Raw genomic sequence first — 25,534 nt, 5'->3', positions numbered from 1 at the left:
GAAATATGTGTGTATGTACGTACGCATGCATATATGCTTGTATATATACATATATGTATGGGTGTATGTATGCAGGTGTATGAATAAGTTGTACATATCTTTCTTGTGTAAATGTAAATCTGTCTGTGTTATTATGTAAATACTTACTTACGCTATTGTGTATTTCACACGGAGAGATGCCAAACTGCCTTTCATTGTTCTTGTAACAGTGACAATAAATAGCTATTCTATTCTAATCTATTCTGTATGGCTAATACTGGGCCAGATCCCCTTTTTGTCTTCAGAACTCTTTGTGCTAACCATTAGCGGCTAATGGACTGCAATCTGGTGACTGCGGAGACCGTTCAAGTACAGTGAACTCACTGTTGTGTTCAAGAAAACAGAGATGATTTTCACCTAGAGACCTGCTGCTCACTGGATATTTTTCTTTTTTCAGTTCATCTTCTATAAACCCCAAAGATGTTTGTGCAGGAAAAATCCCAGCAGATCTTTAGTTCCTGAAATACACTTAAATTACCTTTTTTGCCCCATTCTGATGCTTCGTTTGAACTTCAACTGCGTTGCTGCATTGTAATTGGCTGATAACACACTGGCGTTACCTAAAGGTTGAACAGTATAGCATGTAAGCAGATCACAAACTCTTAGATGATGTCCTTTCCTAGACAGTCATTTGTCACATTATTTAAACAGCTGTCATCATATAATCATATGGATTCAGAAGCTACTGGCTGCTTTTTTATATTCACACCTAAGGTTTGAATTCAAGTTCTGCCTAAACTGAAGGCTTGAAGTTAAACTACAGTAAAAAATGGGGGGAAAAAAGGAAGCGACACAGTCTACTCCCTCAGTATTAATATATGATTGTGAAAACATCGTGTTTTTCATGGCTTTTAATAGTTTCAGTTAGTACGACATGGCAACAATCAGAAACACAACACAGAAAATTAAGCATCTGTAGAGCAAAAAAACCAAAAAACTTCAGTTTTAGTTTTTCTATCAACATATCTATAAAAAAATAAAATACCATTCCCATTATTCATTTGTTAGGGAATTTGATAAAAAAATAACTCTTCTAACTAATACTGACGTCTGGGTCTCAACAGATGATAGATGACTGTGACACTCACTTTTTCTAAAGTACAACACACACATATTACATGACTATTGTTACTATGCACAGATACACATGAGCACACATTAGGAAACTGAAGCACATCACCACCTCATACTGAGGTCAAAGCTGCACATTCACATTAGACTGACACATACAACAAATACTTAAAGTGTTAACCTGTTACAGGAGCTTCAGAGCAATACGATTTGCAAGCTGTTTTTCACATTGTCATTTCAGAATTTAACAACATACTGGTCTCAAGCTGGCAAAGTCTAGTGTAACATATGAGTTTGGCTACTCTGAAATCTTCTGGTTAACACGAATGTCACAAAATTATTAATCACGTTTATTTCACTCCACGGTAAGTGCATTGTTTGTCAAGAGCTCGTCACGGGGCAAAGACTCACTGTTTAAAAACATGACAAAGGTGCTCACTATGAAAGGCAGGTATGACATGTAAAACACAGGGCACATTTTTACAGTAAACATCAAAGTACACATATGTACATGCAGGCACATGCCATCTACATTTATGTTAATTTCATGAACATTTTAAGTCACCAGATCACGCAGCTGACAACCTACATCATACAGCTAAATCACGTCAAAGCAGTGCCAAGTACTAAACATTTCATATGTACAGGAATCCCAGTTAGACTGAAAAGATTCACACACTCATAAAAACCACAGAGTTAATTTAATGCCCTTAACTCCACAATCTGCCTCTATCTTTACCTTTAAATGACTTTTAAAAAATAGCTGAATTAAACATATAATTTAAACTGATTTCCTTCCTTTGCTGCAGAATTTATAAGTACAAGACAGAGATCAGTCAGCAACTGACGGCCTATGTCAGTGCGCTGTGAGCTGCACATTTAACGGTTTTCTTGACAATGTTTTATGTGTGACTGTAAGATCTAATACATGCTAACATCAATACTATTATGACAGATGATCCACTTGGTAAAGTAAATCTGCTAGGCATCTTTCTTGGCCTTCAGACAACAATTCTGATGGCTAAAGATCCAAACGGGACAGGCAAAAAAGTCCAAAAACTATTATGACAGAGGCAGTGGGGCTACAGCAGTGGCGTGCGCACACCATCCAGTGGTTAAAACCCACAACAGCAGCTATTACGACATGGATAATATAGAAACGCATCACTTTCAAGGAAAAACAGAGCTACAGACCTTCATTGGAACGCATAACACTCCACTTTTAAATCAGTGAACATAAACTTCTGTTTTTTGCAGCCTCTGTTTGCAAAGTATACCCCCAACCCCACCTTTCAGTTCCTTTCCTCAGACTAGTGCTTCATGCAGATTCAACATGCAAGCATAAACACCACCAAAACACAGTGCCAGAGAGGATTTTATCCTAGCAAGTTCAAATGAACTATTTTCTCCTTTCCTCAACTGCATCTCATTCCAGCACGATGCATCGCTATCACAACACCTCGCATAGATACTAAAATTCCCCAATAATTCAGTAGTTTCAATTTAAAGTACACGTCACAGTGTGTTAAACAATGCAAAAAAGGGGGGATTTCAGGAAAAAAAAAAGCAGTGCAGTGGAGCTTGAAAGTAAACATCACTTATGTACAGTGCAGGACGTTTTCATTAGAGGATTACAGTATTCCCCATCCAGAGTTATAAACCAAAATCTATGAATTTGCACAATCAAATACACTCACAGTCAGTGTGATAATAATTCCCAGTTCAAAACAATGCAAGCAGGACATTGTCAACATTTTCCATTTACACTGCATTGAGTCTTTATATGGCACTTCAGATGGCTTCTTCAGACAGTTATTAAACACATTTTTTAGTCACTAATAGCTGAAAGCCTCAAGGACAACAGTTTACTGTAATAAGAAAAGGAACCTCAGAAAAACAAGGTTAGAAAACTAATCCATCTCTGTGTTTTAAATCTTAACAAGGCTTCAAGGAGCATTGTTCGCTCACACGCTGCTGCCTTGGTTCTTTAGAGTGGTGACTCTGCGCACGAACCTCCTGGTGCTCCGGCGGTAGCGTGGTTGCGTGAAGTAAAACAGAATCGGGTCCAGAAAGCTGTTCATGCTGGCAAACGGTCTGGTGCTCTTATAGATGATTGAGAACAAGTTTCTTGTTGTGCAGGGAGCATTGGGCAAGGTGCGCACCACCAGGTACAGAGTCTTTGTGAGGTGAAACGGGAGGAAGCTTATGCAGAACACCGCAGCTACAATAATGATCATCCTCACCGCCCTGTCTCGTTTATCCCCATGCGCTATGGAGACGCCCTGGTAGGACACTGGGCGGCAGAGGATGAAGGCCATCTTGCAGTAGCAAACCATCACGCCTATGAAAGGCAGCAAGAAGCCGAGGCACGTCAGAGCCATGCCGTAAGGATAGTAGTCTACCGAGTGCCCTGGCGTGCTCAAATCGTAGCACACGGTGCGGTTGCGCTGTTGCCCTGTTGCTGCAAAGTGGAAAGTTGGCACGCACAGGGAGCCAACCACCAGCCATACCAATCCGCAGACGCACCACACTATCTTGCGACCGCCCTGCTTGTGCCACACCGAGAGTGGGTGGCAAATGGCCAAATAACGCTGCACACTGATGCAGGTCAGGAACAGGATGCTGCCGTGGAGATTACTGAAACAGGAACACAGAGAAGAAAATGTTGTTGAGCTGAATATTATCACAATCCATTTGTATGTTCTTCAAAATCAAAGTTTTTTTTTCAAAAAAGTGCTTTTTTTAACAGAGCAAGGGACTTTCAGTATAGCATTTCTAAACTATTTTTTTCGTTTCTATTTGCACGTGATAACAGAATTATTTCAGAAAAAACAAGAGACCCTGCTTATATTTGGAGAAAGAAGGGCAAGAATTAGCAGCAAAACTGGGTCTTCCCTTTGTCAACTCAAAACATACGTTGCTCCTGGTGAAAAACTACCTCCTGAAGACTAAAGTAACCATTAGTGACTGTATGGTGAACGGAAGACCACAGTCCATGCCAGAGGACTATAAAATCTGGAGGAGCTTGAGAGATTATCCAAAGAGGAATGAGCTGTGTGCTTTTAACATCATCTAACAGAAGTTGAAACTGCCTCCCCCACAGTGTTTCCTATGATTGTGCTCATTGTTTTTCCAGCACACAATCTGGCAATAATACCCCTACTGAGGACTATTTCCAGATATTTCCACCAAAAGAAGATTTGTGCTGGTGGCAAAACCAAAACCAAAAAAAACCCAGATGAAGATCCAAGTTGCAGAAAACAGGAGGAATTCCCACAACACATGTAGCCAACAGACTCTGTTTCCCGTGATTTTTCTTCAAATCCCAACTTCTGCTACTAATGGCATCCGATGACCGTTTCTCAAGAAAGTCCAAATGTAGTCCCGTTCTCAAAGTGTGTGTGCACTAGCACTATTTCTGCATCTGCATTAGATACCTTGCCATGTTCAAAGGTTTGGAACTTCTTCCATAAACTAGTTTTCATGCTTTACACACCTGTTCACGTCACACTTGTGCGCACTATAATGCAAAAAAGTACACTTTTTCCAGTATACTTAAATATTAGTGTCATTGTCTCCATTCCCATTACTTATCACATCTCAGATCCAATTTTCTTTCCCATTCCTGTCCAAAAATAGGACAATTCACATATGAGCACTGTGTCACATATCACTTGCATACACAGACCTTAACAATAAAAAATTAATTCCCAAAAATTACATAATAAAATCTGAAAAATGAGCCAATAATCAACCATGAACCCACCTGTAGAACTGAAACCTGACCATCTTACAGGTAAACTCCCCAAAGGGCCAGTAGTCATGACTCGCATAGTTGTAGATGAGTAAAGGAAGTGACATCACATACAGAAAGTCGGCTATGGCCAAGTTGAGCATGTAGATGTTGTTTCTGGACAAATTGGACCTCTTCCTCCATATCTTCAGTATGACGGTGGCATTCAGAGGAATCCCAAGCAGGAAGACGATGGTGTACACAGCAGGAAGTAAAATGCGCTTAAAGTCTTCCTTGTAGGTGCAGCGAGGGTTAACCGCCCCACTAACACTGCTGATGTTACTGAGAGCGTTAATGAAGCTGTCTGCTGGGTAAAGCTCTGTAGGGTGTGTCAACAGGTCCACTAAGGAAGTTTTTGAGTTGAGGGCTTCTGTGGGGATGGTGCTGAAAGAATCTGGCATCTTCACATTCTGGAGGAGAGATAGAGAGACAGGTGAGACTTGGTAGCAAGATTTGCTCGAGATCAAACACGATTACCGGGCTATTGTATTTGATGGAGTACAGACAGAACTTCATAGGTCTTATTATTATTAGTTGTCTGTGGTGTACAAACTATTCAGCTTGGCCAACACTGTAGGAGGAGCAGTTCTCTCCTGCTCGTGTATAACCTTGACCTTGAACACAGTTTGGCTGAAAACCCATTAGGTGATCACTGTGTGCAAATTTCACTAAATTCTAAGAGGAGTGGATGGACGAGTGCCATCACATCACATCATCGATTACTTCGCCGTACAGGCAAAAAAATCAACATTTGTTTTGGATGTAACGGCACACACACACACACACCCACAGCCTTACCTAGAAGACAGACTCCTATTGTTCCCATTTGTCGATTTAACTGGGAAAACACATGAAAGCAATGTTTCTAAAGCATGCCACGATTAGAAAAATGAAACAGAAAACATGCAAGAAAACAAATGGATGAAATAGAGAGAGAGGACAACTCTCCACCAGAGGGCACAAGAGATCTGCGTTTGTGTGAAATCCTCCAATATTACACAAAAGCAGTCACCTTGAGCCCTGTGAACACAGGACCTTCAGTATTTATTTGGACAAGTGTATTCAGGTATTTTTTATTTGACACTAGTTCATAATAAAAGCCTTGAACAGTCAATTTAGTGCAAACTATGCAGTATGTAACATAAAAGCAGGAAGGCCACATTTGATAAATTTGTGGAGGAGCAGCAGTGAGCAAGAAAAGATTGTTTTTGCAGTTTTTTAAACCACATGTTTGTAAAAAACACTTGTAGTTAATCATATTTTTAAAGTATAATCCTAATTATTATAAGGGCTTATTAGTAACTCTGACAAATACCTCATAACCCGACTTGAAACCTAATAATCTCCTGGGTGTGCTCACCGCAAAAAGGGCTCACTTTGTATTTACGAATACATACGACCGACTGTAAGAACTACAACAAAATAGGTGCTACAGTGAAATAACAATCATTTAATCTCTCCATCATTTTCTGACAAGTGTAGACCAAGACGTTTGGTCAAGTTTTGAAATGAAAACCACTGCAGACTGTCTGATCTCCCACTCACATTTCACAACGTCTGGAACAGGCCCGCTATACACAAACAGACTTATCAATGATCTTAAATATTCTTCTGCCTTCCAACATCAGTCATATCCACTTCCCTCATGGCAGCAGGCAGCTGAGTAAGTGATCTGCCCAAGACACTTCCTCCAAAGCCCTGTCAGACTGTTACTCACTACGTTTCACAACCAACCAACCAACAAGCCAACCAACACCCTCGAGCCTGAGTCTGTGCTTGTGTGCCAGTGTGTGTACATGTCAGGTATCTCTCAGAGCTGCTTAAAAAACTGTCTTTGGATGTGTTCAAAAAGTGTTAACTGTGTGTGTTTTAGGTGAAGTCATCTGTGTGGGTGTGCAGATGTGAACAGAAGTGACGCACAATTTTATAACTCCTGGCACAGAAACTGAGGGAGAGGAGGTGAAGGGAGCAGTGTGCCAAAGGACCACTGAGCATTTATCTGCGAAGATGAATAGAAAACGGTGTTGAGGAGTGCTCTGCAGTTTGTTTTATCTGCTGATGACTCATGCACAACGTACTTCAGATCAGTGATTTGGTTGAAAATCAACTCCGCAAAAGGCCTTGAAGCCAAAATTCTTGGCTAACCTGAAGCATAAAGACCCTGAATTAAGTCTGTAGCTGTTTTCATGTTAAATAAAGTCTGATTTTCATGAAATGCACTAAACTGCAGCACTGCAGAAACAATCATGGTCCTAGGGCTCTTGCTTTTGCCACAGAGGAGGCTCTATTACTCATCTTTATGTTCAGGCTTGCTTTTAGACGCCTCGCAGAGCCTGACCTGAATAAAACACAATGAAATGTGTAATAGTTTGAGCAGTAGCTCCTGTTTGTGACATGTGTTGGTGCTCATAGTTCATATTAACTGAACAGTTCAAGGACAGGCAGTAACATTAAAGCTAAGCTATAATTCATTTTACTAAAGAACTAATCAACTCATTGCCACATTTTCCTTCTTTAGCAGTACCGCAATATTTCAATACAGTAAGGATAGAGAAAGAGAAGCAGACATCCTGGATCCTACAAGCCCTAGCAAGCAAACCACTGGTTTCAAAGTAAGAGCTGAGATGTGAGAGGCCAATAAACCACTGATTTCCATGCTGAATATCTGCACCTTTTAGGATAAGTATTGTGGTGGAGATGATTTCTATATCAAATAAAGCCAGATTATTTTAAAAAGGTTTTGGAATAGGGGGCAAATAGAAGTAAAAGCTCTTTCTTATCTATTCATGTTCAGGACTCATGTCAAAAATTGTTTCTAGAAAAATGGAAAATAGATGTTGTGATTTAGTGGAAACATGGACAAGCATACTCGATATAAAGACGAAACTCAGCCTGAACTCTCCTAGGGAGTTTTCTTGTAACTTCTTTATTATTACTAGTATTAGTTTTTCCCAGTTTAGGTTGCCCTTAAGGTTTTGCATTTGCTTAGTAACTTTTATCAGCCACAATAAATCGGCTCGCTTTTTCTTAAGATTTCTGTTTCATGTCTTCGTTTATCTGCGTTTAGGTCTGCACCACAATCCCTACTAGGTCTGCATCTGCGGACCGTGACACTGGGAAAGGCAATCCGTGACTGATAGTGTTTCATTGCATGGGCGGTGTGTTTGGTTTCACTGTCGTGCTGAAAAATTAAGCCATTCTAAATAAGACGTTCTCCAGATGGCAATACATCTGTGATCATAATTTTATCAATTTTAACAAGATCTCCAACACCTCTGGCTGAAATGCAGTCCCAAACCATGACAGAGCCTCCACTGTGTTTTACATATGGCTGTAGAGACTCACTGTTGTAACTGTCTCATGATCTCCTCTGTGCATATTGACACTTTGAACCAGAAATTGAATTTGACTCATCAATCTATAACACCTGTTACCACTGATTTTCATTTCAGTTCTTGTTTAATTTGGCCTGCCTTTCTTTAAGGCACAGAAAGTAATTTTTTAGCTTATTTAATAAAAAAAAAAAGTTGTACTCACAAATATATACTGATTAGTGTGTAATTAGGTCTTCGAGCAACATGATGCGTTCTCATAAACTGAAAATAAATCCATTAAAAATGCATATGAGCAGGTGGCAGCTTGCATATCTACTGACACCTAGTGGTGAGATTTTACACACAATACCTTTAAGGACATGACCTTCATATACTGTTCATCTGCTTTAGATAGTTTATTTAGGCCAATTCCACCTGTCCAATTTCCTCACATTTTTTAAGGACACAGTGAACACTAGTTTGAACTAATAGCTCTTTACTAATCACCTCATTGGTGGATTAATACTATTTTATGCCTTTCAATATTTAACATTTCTCATAGTTTCAACCAAAGAAATTGGAGTAAATTATGATTTTTTGGAACAGGTTAGAAACAAAGTGTTTAAAGACACAATTTTGGTGCTTTATGAAATTTTCTATCACATGTAGACACAACACTGGTTCAGTCTCTTGAGTTGGTGCCTTTTTTATGCTTGAATGCTTCATAGGTCAGGGTTAAGTCACTTAAACAAGAGAACAAAAAACATTCTATTGAAAATGATCAGAAACAAGGACTGGAATGAAAATCAGTGAAAAGGCAGCCAATATCCAAAGAAAGACCTTTAGAAAGCCATGATAACTGCCTAAAAAACTGCCTAAAAAAATGGTGCTACATTTTATATGGCATAACCCAGAGTAACGCGCGCCAAAGAGTGCTGTTGAAATCTGAAGCATGCACAGTGTGTGTAGCTATAAAAATGCAAGCGTTCATTCCTGTGTGTGAGCCTCTAAACTTGTTACCCTTTATTTATCCATTTGAAAGTTTCACTGAGATTTAAATCTCATTTCCAAGACAGACTTTGCAACGATTTCAGGGTAAGAAGTGTGCTCCATTTATTCTAAAATGACCCATTAGTTTATCAATATAAGGAAACATTACTAAAAACACTAACTTAAACGAACAAAACTTCACTCACTGAACTTCCCTAGTACATGTGAAGCTAACATAAACCTGCTCAATGACTCACTCTACTTATCTGCCCACATTAATTTTGATAAACTGTTCACACACGTTCTCTTTACATCCTTCCCGAAAAGATTCAGTGATTTAAATGGTGCAGTAATTGGACTATTTAGAGATTTTGAGACCAAATCCTGATATGTTGTCGTCTTTATTGTAATTTTTTTTCCAGCATGCAGATACAGTGTATCCAAGTTATAATGTAAATGGAAAGATAAGCTGACATTTAAGGTTATCTGCACTACCAGGAGAGGAAAAAAGAATTACAGAAATAATACAGATGCTGTTTCCACTGCTAATAGTAAAGAAAACTCTTACCTTTAAAAGTATTTAATCCAGATTGGAAAAAAAAAAAAAACTTGTTGGAGAATGCGGGCATCGATCCCGCTACCTCTCGCATGCTAAGCGAGCGCTCTACCATTTGAGCTAATTCCCCTTCATGCTGTGTGCTGCAAAAATAAAGCCTTTTGAGGCACACACCCACAGCCCTGCTCACTCACGTGATGTGACCAGTTAATGACAGGGACACTTTCTCTTTGCGATACACACACCCTCACAAACACCCTGCTGCATACTCTCCACCCTGAGGACTGCCAAAAGGCTGAGCTGAGCAAGTCACACAAGGTTATTTATAAACCATGACTGCAAGAATGTGACTGCTACACTCAAGACAAATATAGAAGATTAATAATTCATCATAACAAAGACACCTAGACTGCATTAATGATTATTCTGCATGTGGATATGGTGTCAGGACCTTTGAACTTTGATTAAGGTAATGCAAGGTAACTCTAACTACGTCAATATCACAAGAAATGATTGATAGCAGAGCCCAGCTTATATTTAAACCATGTAACCCGGAGAGTGCACTTACTGCCTTAAGGCTCTGCATGTGTTTTTACTGCAGTACTATGAAAAATGAACATGACTGTGTAATGTAAACCAGCAGAACTTTAAGGTTCCTCTCAGTGTTACAGAAATGTATGAGGTGTTTTAAACTCATTGGTGTTTAGGCCAAGAATAGAACTAGAGACACAAAGTCACTAACCAGATATGTAATATGGCAGAAATCTCTACTAGGAGTAAGTGGAGACAGAAGAAAAACGTCATAAGCCAACTTGAAATGTCTGATTTGTATGTGCAACATCTCCGACATAAATTTTATATTAAAATAATGTTATATACAAATCAAAAACGTGGTGTTCCTACTATTATTATTTTTAATGTATGTTTCTGTCTGATCCACAGATAAAACTCCAAAGAGACATTTGGAGAGAAGAGATAATGGATATGTTTCCGTGGACGATTCTTATATAGCATTTTTCTACTCTACCTGAGCACTCAAAGCGATTTATACTATGTGCCTCATTCACCAATTCACACAAGCGCTTTGTTCTCTGCTTTTTCCTGCTGAAGTGATTTCTATCTAACATGCATGCGATGATGGAGAGCAACTTGGTGTTAGTATTTTACCTAAGAATATCTGGCATGCAGACTGGAGCAGCCAGGGCTCGAATAGCCAACCTTCCAAAGAAGAAGTCCTACAAAATAAATAAAACAATGTAAAAATTAAAACACGTGAAACACAAAATCGTGACCAGTAAAAACAAAAAAGCTTCATAGCTGGTGAGCTTTAGAAACATTGACCTACAGAATGCCTAATTAAAACTGGCAGATAAGGTGACATAAAGAGTTATACTGCCGTGCATGTAGGAAGGCTATCTCTCTATCATTTAAATGAACAGAAGAAGGAGATTTAGAGGAGAGGACAGCAAGCAGGCCACAATTCAAGTCCAATTACTTTCCCATCTCCGATCTCTAAAGTCCCTGAACACCCTAATCAATGATTCATGCCCGCTGCCCCTCATTCACTCCCGTGCTCGGTTGTAGTTAATTGGGGAAACAAAATGACGAGCCAGGAAATCGATATTAGTATCACACATGTGTATACGTGCAATGCAATCACATGTTTGCAGACGCACACTGCAGCCCAGCCTAGCAATCAGGAGCAAATCTACAGTAAACAAAACAGAGTAAATTCAGGAGCGCAGTAGGAGTACAATAATCAACTGTACAAACTAATAGCATGACACAGAAACACACAAACCTTCCACATATCAGTGTGATCAACATTCAGGTCACAGCCCTCTATTGTGGATTAGAAAAAAACAGACTGCGATAATTATCGCTGCTAATATGAAGACAGGAGACAGGAGACGCTTTAAACTAATCAGCTGCACCATAAAGAGGACGAGTGATAAGCAAAGCTGGTGTTCCATCAAAACCGCACTACTTGCCATATGGTCTCAAAGATAATAAAAGCATTTCTTGTTACATGTGACATAACTATACAAATCATTTAAACATTCAGTAGTGCAAACAAAGACATTACTGCAAGGCTTGTGTAGAAAGTCCCCTTCTGGCCTAAGTTAACCAAAGCATTATACCACATTTTCCACTAATGAAGTGGACAAGACTGCAGCTGATAACAGATAGCATTCGCATAATTTGCCAAATCTTGCAATCAAAAACAGGCTAACGATGTTGTTGTTGTAAGTATGTCATTAGATATACAGAGAGAAGGTCATGCAATATTTCCTACAACTTTACTTTGTGTCGGTTCTTTGGTGCACAAAAGAGGTCTGATGAAAGAAATGTAGGGCCAGGACAGTAGGGCACCTGTCACTGAAACTAAAATTTTGAAACACCAAAGTTCTTTCTTGTATGATTAATCTGAATCAGCACTCTTACCTAATTGAGTTATGAGAACAAAACGTGTTAAAATGTACTTCTGTTTAGGGTGAGGGGCTTACTAATACATGCCACACTCATCAATTGCAGAACAGTCCAAAAGTCTTGCACCACCGCTTTCTTTACAACAGACTTTCCGACGCTTGCTGCTTTTTTTTTTACTCATTTCCAGTCCATCCTTGTACCTGACCAGTATCAAAGGAATGTTTTTGGTCGTTAGCTACTTAACACTGACCTGTGAGTCTTTCAAGCATAAAAAATGTGCATAACTCAATGGATCAACCAGTGTTGTGTCTATGCAAAACAGACAACTTAGCCCTTTTTAGGCACTTTGTTATGAGCAGACTGCCACAAAGGTGTGTCATTGGTTCCAATTTCTTTAGAAATTTTTATCTTTTGCACCAACAAGGTGATTTTCAGAAACTGAACAAAAACTATTTAGAGCAGATAAAGAGTATCAGAGAGTCATCTCCTTAACAAATAGGAAAAAAGCCACACAGACAGAGAGAAAATGGCAAACTCCACACAGAAAGGCTCTAAATGGTGATTTAACCCAGGACCTTCCTTCTGTCTGTTTGAATGCTTTGATGAGCACAACGGCAAACATCGCCAAGCTGCTGAACTAATCAAAGAAAAAAATAACAGCAAGCAAGCTGAACGACATTTCACAGTAGTTTCTCTCTTGCTTTTGTCCTTCAGCACATATATTGTTATAATAATAATGACTCACTGATAATGTAAAAAATACCCCAGAAATGCATAAATATTTTTCTGATGCATGTTTTTGTTCTTGAGCCGCTATTAGTCACATTTAATGTTGTGAGAATAACATGTTTTTACTGATCTTGAGCTCCAGTAGCTGTAACGTCTTGGTGCACAACTTGTGTTGGGCAAAAAAATAAATAAAAAGCTTAGCAAAAGCTCAACAGACTGGTAAGCAGCAATTAGTCTGTGCCCCGTGGTTGCTGAAGTCATGTATTTGTGCTGCAGAGGGGATGGAAATGCAGATGTGGTGAAAGCAGAGTCAGTAAAGCACAAAAAGAGAACAGAAACAAAAAAAAAGTCTTTACTGACCGATCACCCAGTGCATCTGTGACAATTGCTGTGAATTGCACAACAAGTTTTGGAAACATTGGCGGTAATCTTTTTAAAACCTACTCAGGACAAAGACATTCAATTTATTTTGAGACATTCACATCAAATCACCAATTTGGCTGGTATGTTTATGATGGCTGCCATTAAGCTTGTGCTTGTTTATTCAGTGAGATAACGCTGAGGGCCACTTAACTTCATTTGATAAACAACTTCAGCCCTAAATTTTCTGTCTACCCGGTTTTCTGCTTCTCTAACTCTGCGGCTCCAACACAGAGTTACGTTAATCTGCTACCCGGCAGACAAACAGAGGCTCAAACAGTGCCTAGCAGAAAGGAATCTCCACTAAAAACACAGCAGCCATGTCAAAGCCCTGTGGCGACTGAAGCAGATAGCCTGTCTAAGTGATTGTTAGTTATTACGTCAGCAATATGACAACTTGTTTTTACTGGATCCGAGCACAGTTATGCACATTCTAGAGAGACATAACAAATACAAGTTATAAACCTCACATCTGCAGTTTTTTTTATCGTTTTTTCTTACCGTTTATAATCTTTTACTTGCTTTACTTACTTCGAATACGATTTACAACAAGATGTTTTTGAAGTTATCATGGTTAACAGCAGATTTATTAAAGAATGTTTAAACAGCTTTTTACGTTGCTTTGACATATCAGTATGACTCTTTGGTCTTGAAACGTTGTACTCTCCTGCAGCATGGCCGACAGATTTATAGAAACAACTGATTGCTGAGAACATACTATTCCTTTTTTAAAAAGATCACTATTAAGGGTGTCTGTCCTTTGGCACATGATGTATTGCAGGCTGTTTATTAATCACAGGGTCAGTAGTTTGTGCTCCGGTGCCTCTAGGCAGCACTCTTAGGCATGATAGGGAATCCCAAATTGCTCCTGACGCATCCATCAGAGTGTGGTGCTTAAAAGGCATAGAAAAAAACAACGTGGCTAACAGTAAAAAGCGATCACTTAGAGTAGAAAAGCTAAATAAGCTAAATCTGTTTACCATAACTATATCAAACAATCAAGCAAACACTAGGTTGTTCTTAGTAATTTTTGATAAAGCTTAAAATTAGAGTTGGATCAGGTGACCCTGAGCCCCCCCCCCTTAATTAAGCTACAGTATCCCTAGGCTGCTAGGGGCCAATTATTATTCATCTCTGTCTCTCTTTCACAATGTGTCTTTTCTCCTGTCTTCCTCACCTCATCTTGAACCAGTTGCTTTGTGAAGCCTGGTTCTGCTGGAGGTTTCTTCCTGTTAAAAGAGAGTTTTTCCTTCCCACTGTCACCAAGAGTTTGCTCATAGGACCTCATATGACAGTCTGGGTTTTCTCTGTATTACTGTAAGGTTTGTTACCTTACAATGACGTGACTGTTGTTGTGATTTGCTGCTAAATAATAAAACTGAATTAAATTGCTATCAAATGGTCCAACTCAGTGTAACCCATAAAGACAGCAGGTGCAACCTTTGGAGCTGAAAATTAAGGCAAATACCAAAGTAACAAAAACTGTATTTCCTTTAATGGCTACTACAACCTGGCACCGAAAGGGAGTCAGTTCCAATACACGCCATGTTAAAATTTGTAACTTTACAGCATTGACAAGCATATTTACAGCCTGATTTTTTCAAAATGTGTTGCTCTCTGTAGATAGTTTTCCTAGTGGGTGATTTTTTAAACTATCCTAAACTGCTTGAATGTTGGAATTAAAGGTGTGGCTGTTTTTATTGACAGATGCCCCACAGAGGACACTGTCAGTGCCACACACACGAGAGAGAGGAGGAAAAAGGAGAAGGACAGCCATCTACAGCGGCAGTCTTACACAAATTCCCAGTCTCTTCCTCACAGTGAAAAATAAAGCATATTAATTTACCACTGGAGCCAGATCACTGCAGATGCCCACAGCATCAGTATCATAATGGAAGGGAAGTTGTAAAAGCTGTTGTTGTGTGGTCTACCAAAAAGTGATTTCTGGTATTTGCCAAAAGTGACTGTCAGTATTTAAACTGTTATAAACGATTTTTTGGCCTATGAACATTTGTCAAATATATCTCTAGTGAATGATATCAAGCCATTTTAAGCCAAACTGTCTGCCATCAATTTTTGGCAAATCAACTTTTATATTTCCATTGTTTATGAATGTAAAACTCTCACTGACATCAAAAATGTCTTTTTCAAAAGGGATCAGGCCAATAGGGGCAGCAGAAATTGCAACAAATATAACATAACGGTTATATAAAGATATTTTAAGTAGCTGAAAGGACTGAATTGATTATAATGTAGAACACAGGGCACGTACAATAACGCAGAGTCACAAAGATACTTGCAAAACAAGTCATTTTTGTTTGTTTATATGCAACACCTGTAAATCCTGTTGAGTGCAGACTATTAGATAAACACTGGAAATCAGTTTTTGGCACAAGACTGGGATGGTGCATTTTTGTCTTCATTCTGTATGATCTGCTAAACTTCATAATTTTCTACGAACTCCATAGAGATGCTTGAACAAATATTCTCACCTGGTTTGTGCCCCATTAATCATCAGAGTCCTGGGACGCATACAACATGAGTGGATAATGATGACAGCGTCTTGCTCGAGGGCACGTAAGTTCTTGTTTATTTAACTATCGTAATGTAAGAGTACGTGAGAGTATTTTTTTAAGGAATTTGATTTAAAATGATGAAGAGAAACAGGAAAGGGGATACAACTGATCTGATGTTATCACACCAGACGAGTTTAGTAAGTGCACTGACTGCACCAGTCACCGGGGCTTTGAGGTGCAGGACACAGGACATGTCTCACTCCAGCACCACAAATAACACAGCTACCAGCCTTACAGCTGCTTATTTTAGCACCACAGGAGCCCCTGCTGGGACATCTGTGCGCCTGGACGAATAATAACAAAACTACACATCTGTAGTAACAAGCTACTATATCTCAGCAGCTAAAATTGATTGTTACACACGGCAGGTCAAATTCGTATCGCGATAATTCTCCAGTGGGAATAATGCTTTTTAAAAAACATTTCTTTAGTCGCTAGCTGCTGCTAAAGCAATAAAACTATAAACAAACTGAACTTACCCTGAATGAAAAACGAAACAAGTGCGACAACATCAACAAGTTGGCCACTCGGCCATAGCAAAGTGCTGCTCCTCGATGATAACAAAGAGCTGGGAAACGGACTGTTGCCGGGAAAATAGCAGGTTTAAGGAAACGCCGTGCTGCTAGGTTCGAATTCACCGCTTATTTGTCCCGTACCTACCTGCAGCGGAGCGGCGAGCTGCTGCACACTTTACACGCCGTATAACTGCCACGCACGCGCAATGAGTCTTGCGCCACCTGCACGAACAAAGGAAACGACTCCAGCGACAGCGAACGTCTCGCGCCTTTAGCCGGCATCACGTGTCTGGTTTCTTCAACAGACGTTACAGCGCTGTTGCTTTCAGTGGGTGTTTTAAAATCACCTAAAAAATAAAGCAGTTGCAGTGCTGTGAAAACCATCGTGATTTCTTCATATTTGCATATTTATCACATTTACCTTACACTACCTTTTCACACAAGGCAGGTCCAACCATTAATTAAAAATGATAAACCTTTCTTTATTAACCATTGCTTAAAAAGCCATCTCTTGACTGTCTTAGCTACTTGTAGAGCAATATCCAACCTTTCTTTTTACTCATAAAATCTTGAAAGAGTGGTTTTAAAGCAGCTTACTGATCATCTGCAGATGTTTCAGAGCTCATCATCAATAATATTTTATTACAGCGATTAGAGCATGCTGTAGGTATTAAAGGTACTGCACTTGAGTAGTTTGAATTACATCTGTCTAATAGACTCCAATTTGTTCATGTAAACGGGCAGTCTTCTTCATGCACACAGGTTGATTATGGAGTTCCACAGGGTTATATAGCATTTAGCTCCGTCTTGCATAACGCAATTCATTATTACTATTTTTTCTATTTAAAAAAACTCCTAAGCCTTCAGTTAATCCAAAATGCTGGAGCAATGTCTAGAAAGAGAGAGCATGTTTCTCTTATATTGGCTTCTCTTCATTGGCACCCTGTTAAATCCACTATCAAATATAAAATCCTGCTCCTCACATACAAGGTCTTGAATAATCATCAGGTCCCATCTCATCTTAATGACCTCATGGTATCATGTCACACCAGAAGAGCACTTAGCTCTCAGACTGAGGGCTGACTTGTTGTTCCTAGAGTATTTAAAAGTCGAATGGGAGGCAGAGCTTTCAGCTTTCAGGCTGCTCTTCTTTGGAATCAGCTCCCAGTTTAGATTCAGGAGACAGAAACCATCTCTACTTTTAAGATTAGGCTTAAAACTTTCTTTTTTGAGTAAGCTTATAGTTAGGTTACCACTGTCACCAATTGCTTGCTTATAGGTGGTCATCTGATCATTGGGGTTTTCTCTGTTTTCTCTGTATTATTTTAGGGACTTTAATTTATAATACAAAGCACCTTGAGGCAACTGCTGTTGTGATTTGGTGCCATATAAATTAAATGTAATTGAATTCAAATTGCTATCCAATGGTCAAATTCAATTGAATTAAAAAGCTTGCAAGAAGTAATAGTTGACAAAAATAACCAGAGTAAATACAGTTTTTAATTGTCAATGATGTTGTTTATTAAGGGAGAAAACTATAAGAACACAGGTAAATAGAACTTGTCTGATGAAATTAAGGAGGCTTTGGGACTCAAGTGAGCAACACCGAGAGCCATTATCCACAAATTAAGAAAACCTGGGACAGTGGTGGACATGACAAGGAGTGGCCAGCTTACCAAAATGACTCATCCAGGACGGTGCAAAAGAACCCAGAACCACATCCAAAGAACTGTAGGCCTCACTTTCCCCATTTAAGGTCAGAGTTCATGATTTAACAACAAGAAAGAGGCAAAAAAAAAAAAAAAAGGCATCCATGGGAAAGTTCAAGTAAAAAAATTACTGCTGACCACGATTTTGCATGACAATAAATAAGCTGTTCATGCTTGAAAGTCTGCCAGCGTGGCTGAAAGGAAATGGGTCAAAACTCCTCCACAATGAAAGTGTCACTGCCAGTTATTAGGTTTCATTTTGCATTTACCCAGGCTAACTTTGTGTAATACTATAATTAGCTGGATGAGCTGAAACATGTGAATGTGACAAATCTGGGGGGGAAAAATAACAAAAGGGGCAAAAGCTTGTTCACAGCAGTGAATGTTTACTGCAGGTAACGATGTTTAAGCAACAGTTAATTCCCAGGTGGAAAATTCTAACATTATAAGGGCTTCAACCAGAGAACTTGCCATAGTCCAGCACCTTTGAGTGTGTTTGCAGCTCACTGAGTTCAATGGCAGGTGTTTGGTCTGTACTAAAAAGAGTGACAGGACATGACTGGAGGTGTCACTTCTTATCATTTTTGTTTGAACTTCTATGAGGTTTATTGGTTAATTTTATTGTGCCATTGTAAACATTGCTGTGTCCTGCTCAGCACCAGGTTGTCATCATAAAAGATAAGATGCCTCCCACTGAGTGTGTCGAAGTTTGGATATAAATTTGGCAAAGCTCCAAAGTGACCAGTGGCTCTCACTTCTTTTTGTCCCTAGTTCCACATATTGAGACAGTGAACCTGGTTTTCATTGGCTGATTACAAGTCAACTTATGTGTGTTTCATGTGAAAAGTATTGTTTTAAAAAAATATGCCCATGTGTAGCTTTATCATAACCCAAAGATGACACAGGAAGAGATAAGAAGAAGTGCATGAAGGCTAAAGTTATTCTTGTAACAATATGTTCCACCACAGGATGAAGCAGAAGATAAGACAAAGAAGAAGATAAACTTTCAGTGCAACTATGTAATCAATGACTGTATAATTGATAACAAATATATAAATAGGTAACTAAGTACAAGAAAGAGACTTAAAATAAGGAACAGAAAAACAAAGCAGAAAACACTAAATTATCATGCATCTATTTACCAGTCTTTGTGCAAATTGTTGTTTTAGGCACTTGAACCAGGTTATTCAAATGTCTGTTTTGTCAAGCTGGACTCTGTTATCACCCAAAAGTCACATTATGTACTTTTGTCTCAGGTGTTGTGGCTGGTGAGTCACGCCCACATGGATTCCTTCTTCATGGCGTTTATATCTATTCTCTCTGTTAAAATTCATTTTGGCTGTAATCCGATATTGTGGAAAAATATGTCACTGTACTGATAAGGGAAGAACGACGTGCTCGTTCTTGTGTTCTCGAATCACTCTCTGTATTTGTGAAGCCAGATTTCCCTCTGTTCATTTACAACTCTGGAGAGGCTGAAAGACGAGAAGACTCTTTTGTCAGGGTGTATGCAAGCCACGCAAATTTTAAACCACAGTATTGGGGTTGAATGTTTACATGTTGTGGCAGTCACAGGAAACGTACAGTAAGGATGTGTTGATGCATGCTCAAAAGGCTTAGATAGTTGTTCAATTAAAAAAATTATACATGAATTAAAAATATTTTCTTGCTGGAAAAAAATACACTCATGTTATCACAGAACTTTATGCTGTCCTGTGAAAAACTAAGTACACCATTACCACTTCTAAAGGAATTAAGAGGGTAAGTAACTGCCAAGTGCTGCTAATGAAGTGCACTTGAATAATTCATCACCAGCAAGTGTAAAAAATTCCATGAAAGCAGAAGTTTGTATTTTGCGTTAAAACCGTGCCATGATCTTCCCAGCAGATTCGCCTCAAGGTCAGAGAAGCAATGCTCAGACTGCAGAAAATTTTTAGAAGCTGCAAAAAAATCCAATATCTTCAGAATCTCCAGGCCTCAGTTAGCATGTTAAATGTTAAAGTTCACGATAGAATCAAAAACAGGCTGAACAAGTATGACTTTTTTGGATGAGCAGGCAGGAGAAAGGCTCTTCACACTACAAGCAACATGGTAGCATTCCTTAAGTTTGGAAAAAGTACAGATGTTTGGCCATAATGCACAGCGCTGCATTTGGAGACAACAAACACAGCGTATCAGCACAAACACCTCATACCAACTGTCAAGCATGTTGTTGGAGGGGTGAAGATTTGGGTTTGTTTTACAGCCACAGCACCTTGAGTTAACCATGAATTCCTCTGTATACCAAAGCATTCTTGATTCAAATGTATGCATCTGTCTGATAGATATAGCTGGGCCACATTTGAGACGTGCAACAGGACAATAATCCTCAGGATTAAATCTGAAACAAGGTGTTGCAGTCCACTCAAAGTCCAGACCTCAACCCGTGTTAAATGTCTGTGGAAAGACCCGAGTGAGCTGTGCATAAACAATTCCCTGCAAATCTCAATGAAATGAGAAGAGTGAGCCAAAATCCCTTCACATCAATGTGAGAGACTGAGGCTCATAAGCAAATAAACCAGTCTTAAGTTATTGCTGCTTAAAGTAGTTCTATAAGCTACTGAATCACAGGCTGTTTTTCAGGGTACTACATGGAGACCTGTGGAAATGTTCTTTTTCACATTTCTGTAGGACTGTTGCAAACATAAGAGATGTAACATGAATAAAAGCCAAAGCTGAAATGAAGGATTGAGTCTCCCTGCCACTGATTAAATGAATACATTAAATACTAACAAGTCATTTAGACGATTAGATTTTTAAATGGTCAGCAAAAGCATGTCGCCGCTGACTCGCATCCAGCGGACGTCTTTCCGAATGAGCTCATTTGTCATGTTGAAATCCAGACGTGTGGAGACAGAGAAGAAGAGCTCATTTCCCTTTAAAAAGAAGTTGCTCAAAACTTTGACGACACATTTCGTAATAATTTAAAGAGGCAGTAGGTTTAAGCTCGGAGGTGGGACAGCATGGCTGTGACATGACAGCCAAAAATACTGCACAGCATTTCATAGATTCAAGGCATGCACCACTGTGCTATACTGTTGTGAAGTTTGAAGATGATCCATAAAAATTGCAGGTAATTATGGGTTTACAAGTTTTTTAATGATTTTTACATTTGGTGCGACCTTGACTTTGACCCAACTTTCACCAAAATGAAAAGCTGTTATCTAACATCACATAAAATTTGGAAATGATTGCATCTCCCTTTGAGGGGAGAATTATGTGTAAAAAATATCTCTGGTGGATGACTCATATAACAAGCATTTTACACCTTTGTTTCTCCCATGAGATATTTTCACTGGAACCTTTCTGTTCACAGTATCGCATTGTTTTCCTTCACATGATAGGTTTAATTGCATTCCCACTCAGTTATCTTCTTTCACAAAGAAAAATTAGTCTAGTTACAGCTTGAAGCTGTAAGAGAGAAACAGAAAGCTTTTTAAACCTCTGTCTGGTTTTACTAGGTTGTAACTTCTGTTTCAAATCCAAGGAGCAACAAAAATAATTGGGAGATATGTGCAGTTTGGTGCATACTTCAAGAACTCGTCTAAAATCAGCTCAAACAGTGTGTATTAACTTTGATGAATTATTTGAAGCATATAATCACAATAATAACTTTTCACTTTTCAAACCACAGTTATAAAGTGCTTCACAGTTCAAATAAAAGTCACATACTAACGATAAGTGCCCATGTTAAAAACACACAGACACACAGTCAGCCATAAAGACAGGTATTTATTCCAACATACCGGTGCATGGTCTCAAAAATCAAGGGGAACGGATTAAGGAGACAATAAGCTATAAAAATGAGTTGCTTAAAACAAATAACGGAGTCAGCTGACCTGATGGACAGAGGAAGGCTGCACAGTTTGGGCGCTACAACCTCAAAAGCACGATCATCTCTGGTTTTAAATTTAGAGTGAGGGACAGTTAGAAGGCCCTGGTTAGACGATCGGAGAGGCCAACTGCATCGACAAAGTGTTAGAAGCTCTGCAATATGTAGAGCTTTAAATGTTAATAACACAGCTTTAAAGTGGATTCTGAATTCCACTGGAAACCAGTGAACGGATGCAAGGATTGGTGGAACATGTGACGGCTGCTAGTTTTCGTTAGCAGCCTTGCTGCTGCTTTCTGAAATAATTGGCGATGAGCTATCGAGGACTGAAAGATCCACGTTTTAAATGTTTTAAAGTATGTAGCCTACTGATTTAAAACAAATCAGTGGGCTACATACTAAACTTGGAGGGTAGAAACAAAATGCCAGTCTCGTTGAACTTGTATCGATTAAACATCAATACAAGCATTTATATTAATTCTGCTGATATTTGGTAAGTAGTTCTCATTAAATAAGAAATCAAAGTATATTAGAAGAACACCTCATCCCCAAAATTAAAGTTACAGATTTCTTCTCTATTTTTCATCCCACGAAAACCGTACCACCTCACTCATATAGTGGATTTTACGTTTAAAGCGATTTGAGCACAACGAGGCGAGTGCCATCAGGTGTCATTACACTGAAGATAAAGCTAACAGTCTCCAACACTGGCCTCCAAGCCAGCAGATACTTTATTTGATTTAGCTGTGAGCTGTCCCTTTGAACTGGAAGCAGATGAAAGAGAAACACGAAAGTTTTGAAGATGTAAACCTGAATTAACTTGGAAGAATTACTCGGGAACAAAGAGCATCACTAAAATAAATGATCACTTCAGGTGTGAACCTGCACGGTGGGTTTTTTAGAGCCTGCTCGACAGAGAGTGCATGAAATCCTGAGCACGAGGAATCACCTGTACAGTGAATACACTTCAGCTGTAAAGTCAGTATTTTAACATGTCAGAAGAACAACTAAAACCTTACGATTTAGGCTTGTTTAAAGTGCTTATGAGAAACAAACAGTCTTTATATGTTTTTTGCACAACATATTATTCTACACAGTGGAGTATGCAAACCAAATTTATTGATTTCTTAGTGTTTTGCATATTTGTCACATATACATGTTTCGGATTGTCAATCAGATTTTAATATTAGACAAAGATAACCTTTAAAAAATTGTGATAACTGGCAATGGGACTTTCACACAGCTGTGGAGGAACTTCGGTCGAGAGAGCGGAATTCGTGGTTCCATCAATTACAGCAAGTCATCCAGGTCTGAAGCATCAAAGCAGCCCTAGAGCATCACACTACCGCCACCAAAGTTCAAGTTTCTAGTCTCTTTCTTATTGTTGAGTTAAGAACTCACCTTAACTGTCAGAGTAACAACTAACGAGTAAGGTCTGCAGTTCTTTAGATGTATTTTAGATATCTCCTTGATGGGTGGAGTCAAAGTTCACCATTGTTCCAGGTTTTCTCCATGTGTTGATAAAGCCTCTCACTTTGGTTTGCTGGACTCCCAAAGACATAGAAGTGGCTTTGTACACATTTCTGGACTAACAGACAACACTGACTTCATTTCTTAAGACTGTAGGACAATGTTCTGCCTTTTAAGATTTTTTTTTTTTAGCACACCTCACTTTGTCAGGCAGGTTCTGTTTCAATGATTTCTTGATTTAACAGGTCTGGCAATAATCAGACATGGATATGGCAAGTGAAATTAAACTCAGCTTCTCATAAAATGTGGTTAATTTAAGTTAATTCACAATTTATGACAGGGGGAATCTTGGAAACTTAGAATCCAAGTATGTTCTGACATCTTTCTTCCCTTAATAAATAGTGATAAATAAAGAAACTCATAAATGCATGCGTGTGACAAGTATGCAAGTGTTTCTCTCCAGGAAGAGGAGAGACAGAATCAACATTCCTAATAAGGCATCAGTTATTTGGATTTGCAATGGTCACCGTGATCATTACCATTAAAGCCCAAATATATTTTGACACATCTTTTTTTCCCTTGTGCACAAGTACACATGTGCACTTATTACTCAAGGCCTTGTGTGTGTGTTTGTGTGTGCATAAAAGAGGTGTCGGTGTTTGCTCAGTGCACGCCTGACTGGTGGTTGTATTGCTCAAGCCAGTCAGATCTCTGTGGGCTTACAGAGAAGTGAAAGAGTTGAGCATTCTTTCACTATCTTTTTTTTTTTTTTTTGCTACACGGGAAATAACGCATCCTCATTCTCTCATTCTTCCACTTTTTTGAAGGTACTTTTGTGGGAGGGGAAAAAAAAGCATCAAGACGAAACGAAAAGGAGAAATTAACGTCAAAAACAGAAGGTACAATGCACTATTTGCTATTATGGCTACAATTTTGTGTATTTCCATTTTTAACTTGAGGAGTTACACAATAGAAATGGGAAGTATAGTAAGACAAAGATTAGTTTTGTTCACATGCAGACATCTACAGCTACAAAAAGTCACACCCAGAGCTTAGTACAACAAAGCGAGCTAGATCGTCACCCATTACTCCAATTTAGGAGAAAATTTCCAGAAACATAAGCAGGTGGTTTTTTTCCCCCTTCTTTTTATCTGCCTGGACATGCAGAGAAATACAGTCATAAAGAAAACACCCCCTCTTTTAATTGTAAGGTGTGATGCAACAGGACGTACGAGAAAAAAATGATCTGGTCACGTGTTGTTCAACCTCAGATGAACAACACATGACCTGTAACGCATTTATTTAACGTTTTAGGTTAAAATGCAGCAGTGTGTGAAAAACTGAGTGCATCCCATAATACAACAGCTTGTAGAACCACCTCTAGCAATAACTAAGCCAATCAGCCTCTAAGATTATCACGGGGGATATAATAATGCTGCTTCAGTTCATTGAGGTTTTGCAGGCATTTGTTGATGCGTCATTGTTCTGCTCCATCTCCTAACTTAAGACAAGCTTTAGCTGGCTTCAGTTGCCTCATATTTGACTCTAGAATACTTTGGTTTACAGAGAAGTTCATGGTTGAAATAATGAAGGTGCCCCAGCAAGCCCAAATCATCACCTCTCCACCACTGTGCTTGACAGCTGGGATGAGAAATTCGTGCATTAAGACCAAACATCTGCACTTCACTTCTCCAATTCATACATCATACTCATTCTAAATGAAGAAGCTCTTGCTCACTGCCTGCAATCTGCACACACAAGATAAACATTTTTTTCACATGCAATTTGTTTTTGTTCTTTTTTTTTTTCTTTTCTTTTTTTTAAATTGCGCATTTTGTGGTTTATGGGGTTTTGGAAAACTGGAAGTAGTGAATTTGCTGGGACTGGAAAAACTTGCAACTGTCTTGAATGTTTTGCACTTGTGAATGATGGACTTAACATTGTTGGGAAATGAAGTTAAAACTCTTCCCAGACTAACGCACAGCAACAATTGCTTCCACTGCTGCCATCTTTCCTGCTTGGCACTGTGTTGTGACACACCTAAATGCTTC

General features: G+C 39.0%; 1 protein-coding gene and 1 non-coding gene across 6 annotated transcripts; both read right to left on the bottom strand.

Annotated features, from left to right (window-relative positions):
- Nucleotides 1-875: 875 nt before the first annotated feature.
- Nucleotides 876-16,696, bottom strand: p2ry6 (pyrimidinergic receptor P2Y6). 5 transcript variants are annotated; one of them, XM_006802069.3, is made up of 4 exons: nt 16,579-16,649; nt 10,931-10,998; nt 4,877-5,313; nt 876-3,747 (listed from the first exon to the last, which is right to left on the bottom strand). In XM_006802069.3, the coding sequence occupies exons 3-4, from the start codon at nt 5,302-5,304 to the stop codon at nt 3,075-3,077; spliced, it is 1,101 nt and encodes a 366-aa protein (XP_006802132.2). In that variant the 5' UTR covers nt 5,305-5,313; nt 10,931-10,998; nt 16,579-16,649; the 3' UTR covers nt 876-3,074. The 5 variants fall into 5 exon arrangements, with proteins under 5 accessions (XP_006802132.2, XP_035768546.2, XP_006802133.2 ...); XM_035912653.2 differs by lacking the exon at nt 16,579-16,649 and adding an exon at nt 16,398-16,465; XM_006802070.3 differs by lacking the exon at nt 10,931-10,998 and having other exon boundaries at nt 16,579-16,696.
- trnaa-agc (transfer RNA alanine (anticodon AGC)) lies at nt 9,821-9,893 on the bottom strand. The gene has a single exon. It is a non-coding gene; the product is annotated as a tRNA-Ala (tRNA).
- Nucleotides 16,697-25,534: the final 8,838 nt, after the last annotated feature.

This window comes from Neolamprologus brichardi, chromosome 14 (assembly GCF_056152115.1).
Source record: "Neolamprologus brichardi isolate AB-2024 chromosome 14, ASM5615211v1, whole genome shotgun sequence".
Lineage (NCBI taxonomy): Eukaryota > Metazoa > Chordata > Actinopteri > Cichliformes > Cichlidae > Neolamprologus > Neolamprologus brichardi.
The sequence above is the reverse complement of the archived record's forward strand: the minus strand, read 5'-3'. Positions and strand labels throughout refer to the sequence as shown.

What these genes read in the sequence shown, in the direction of transcription:
- p2ry6 (XM_006802067.3), bottom strand. Translation starts at nt 16,430, where the DNA reads ATGTTGTCGCACTTGTTTCGTTTTTCATTCAGG. An exon ending in TGTTTCGTTTTTCATTCAGG is followed by an intron (nt 5,314 to 16,397) that starts GTAAGTTCAGTT and finishes TCTCTCCTCCAG; the next exon opens with AATGTGAAGATGCCAGATTC. An exon ending in GTCAGGTTTCAGTTCTACAG is followed by an intron (nt 3,748 to 4,876) that starts GTGGGTTCATGG and finishes TTCCTGTTTCAG; the next exon opens with TAATCTCCACGGCAGCATCC.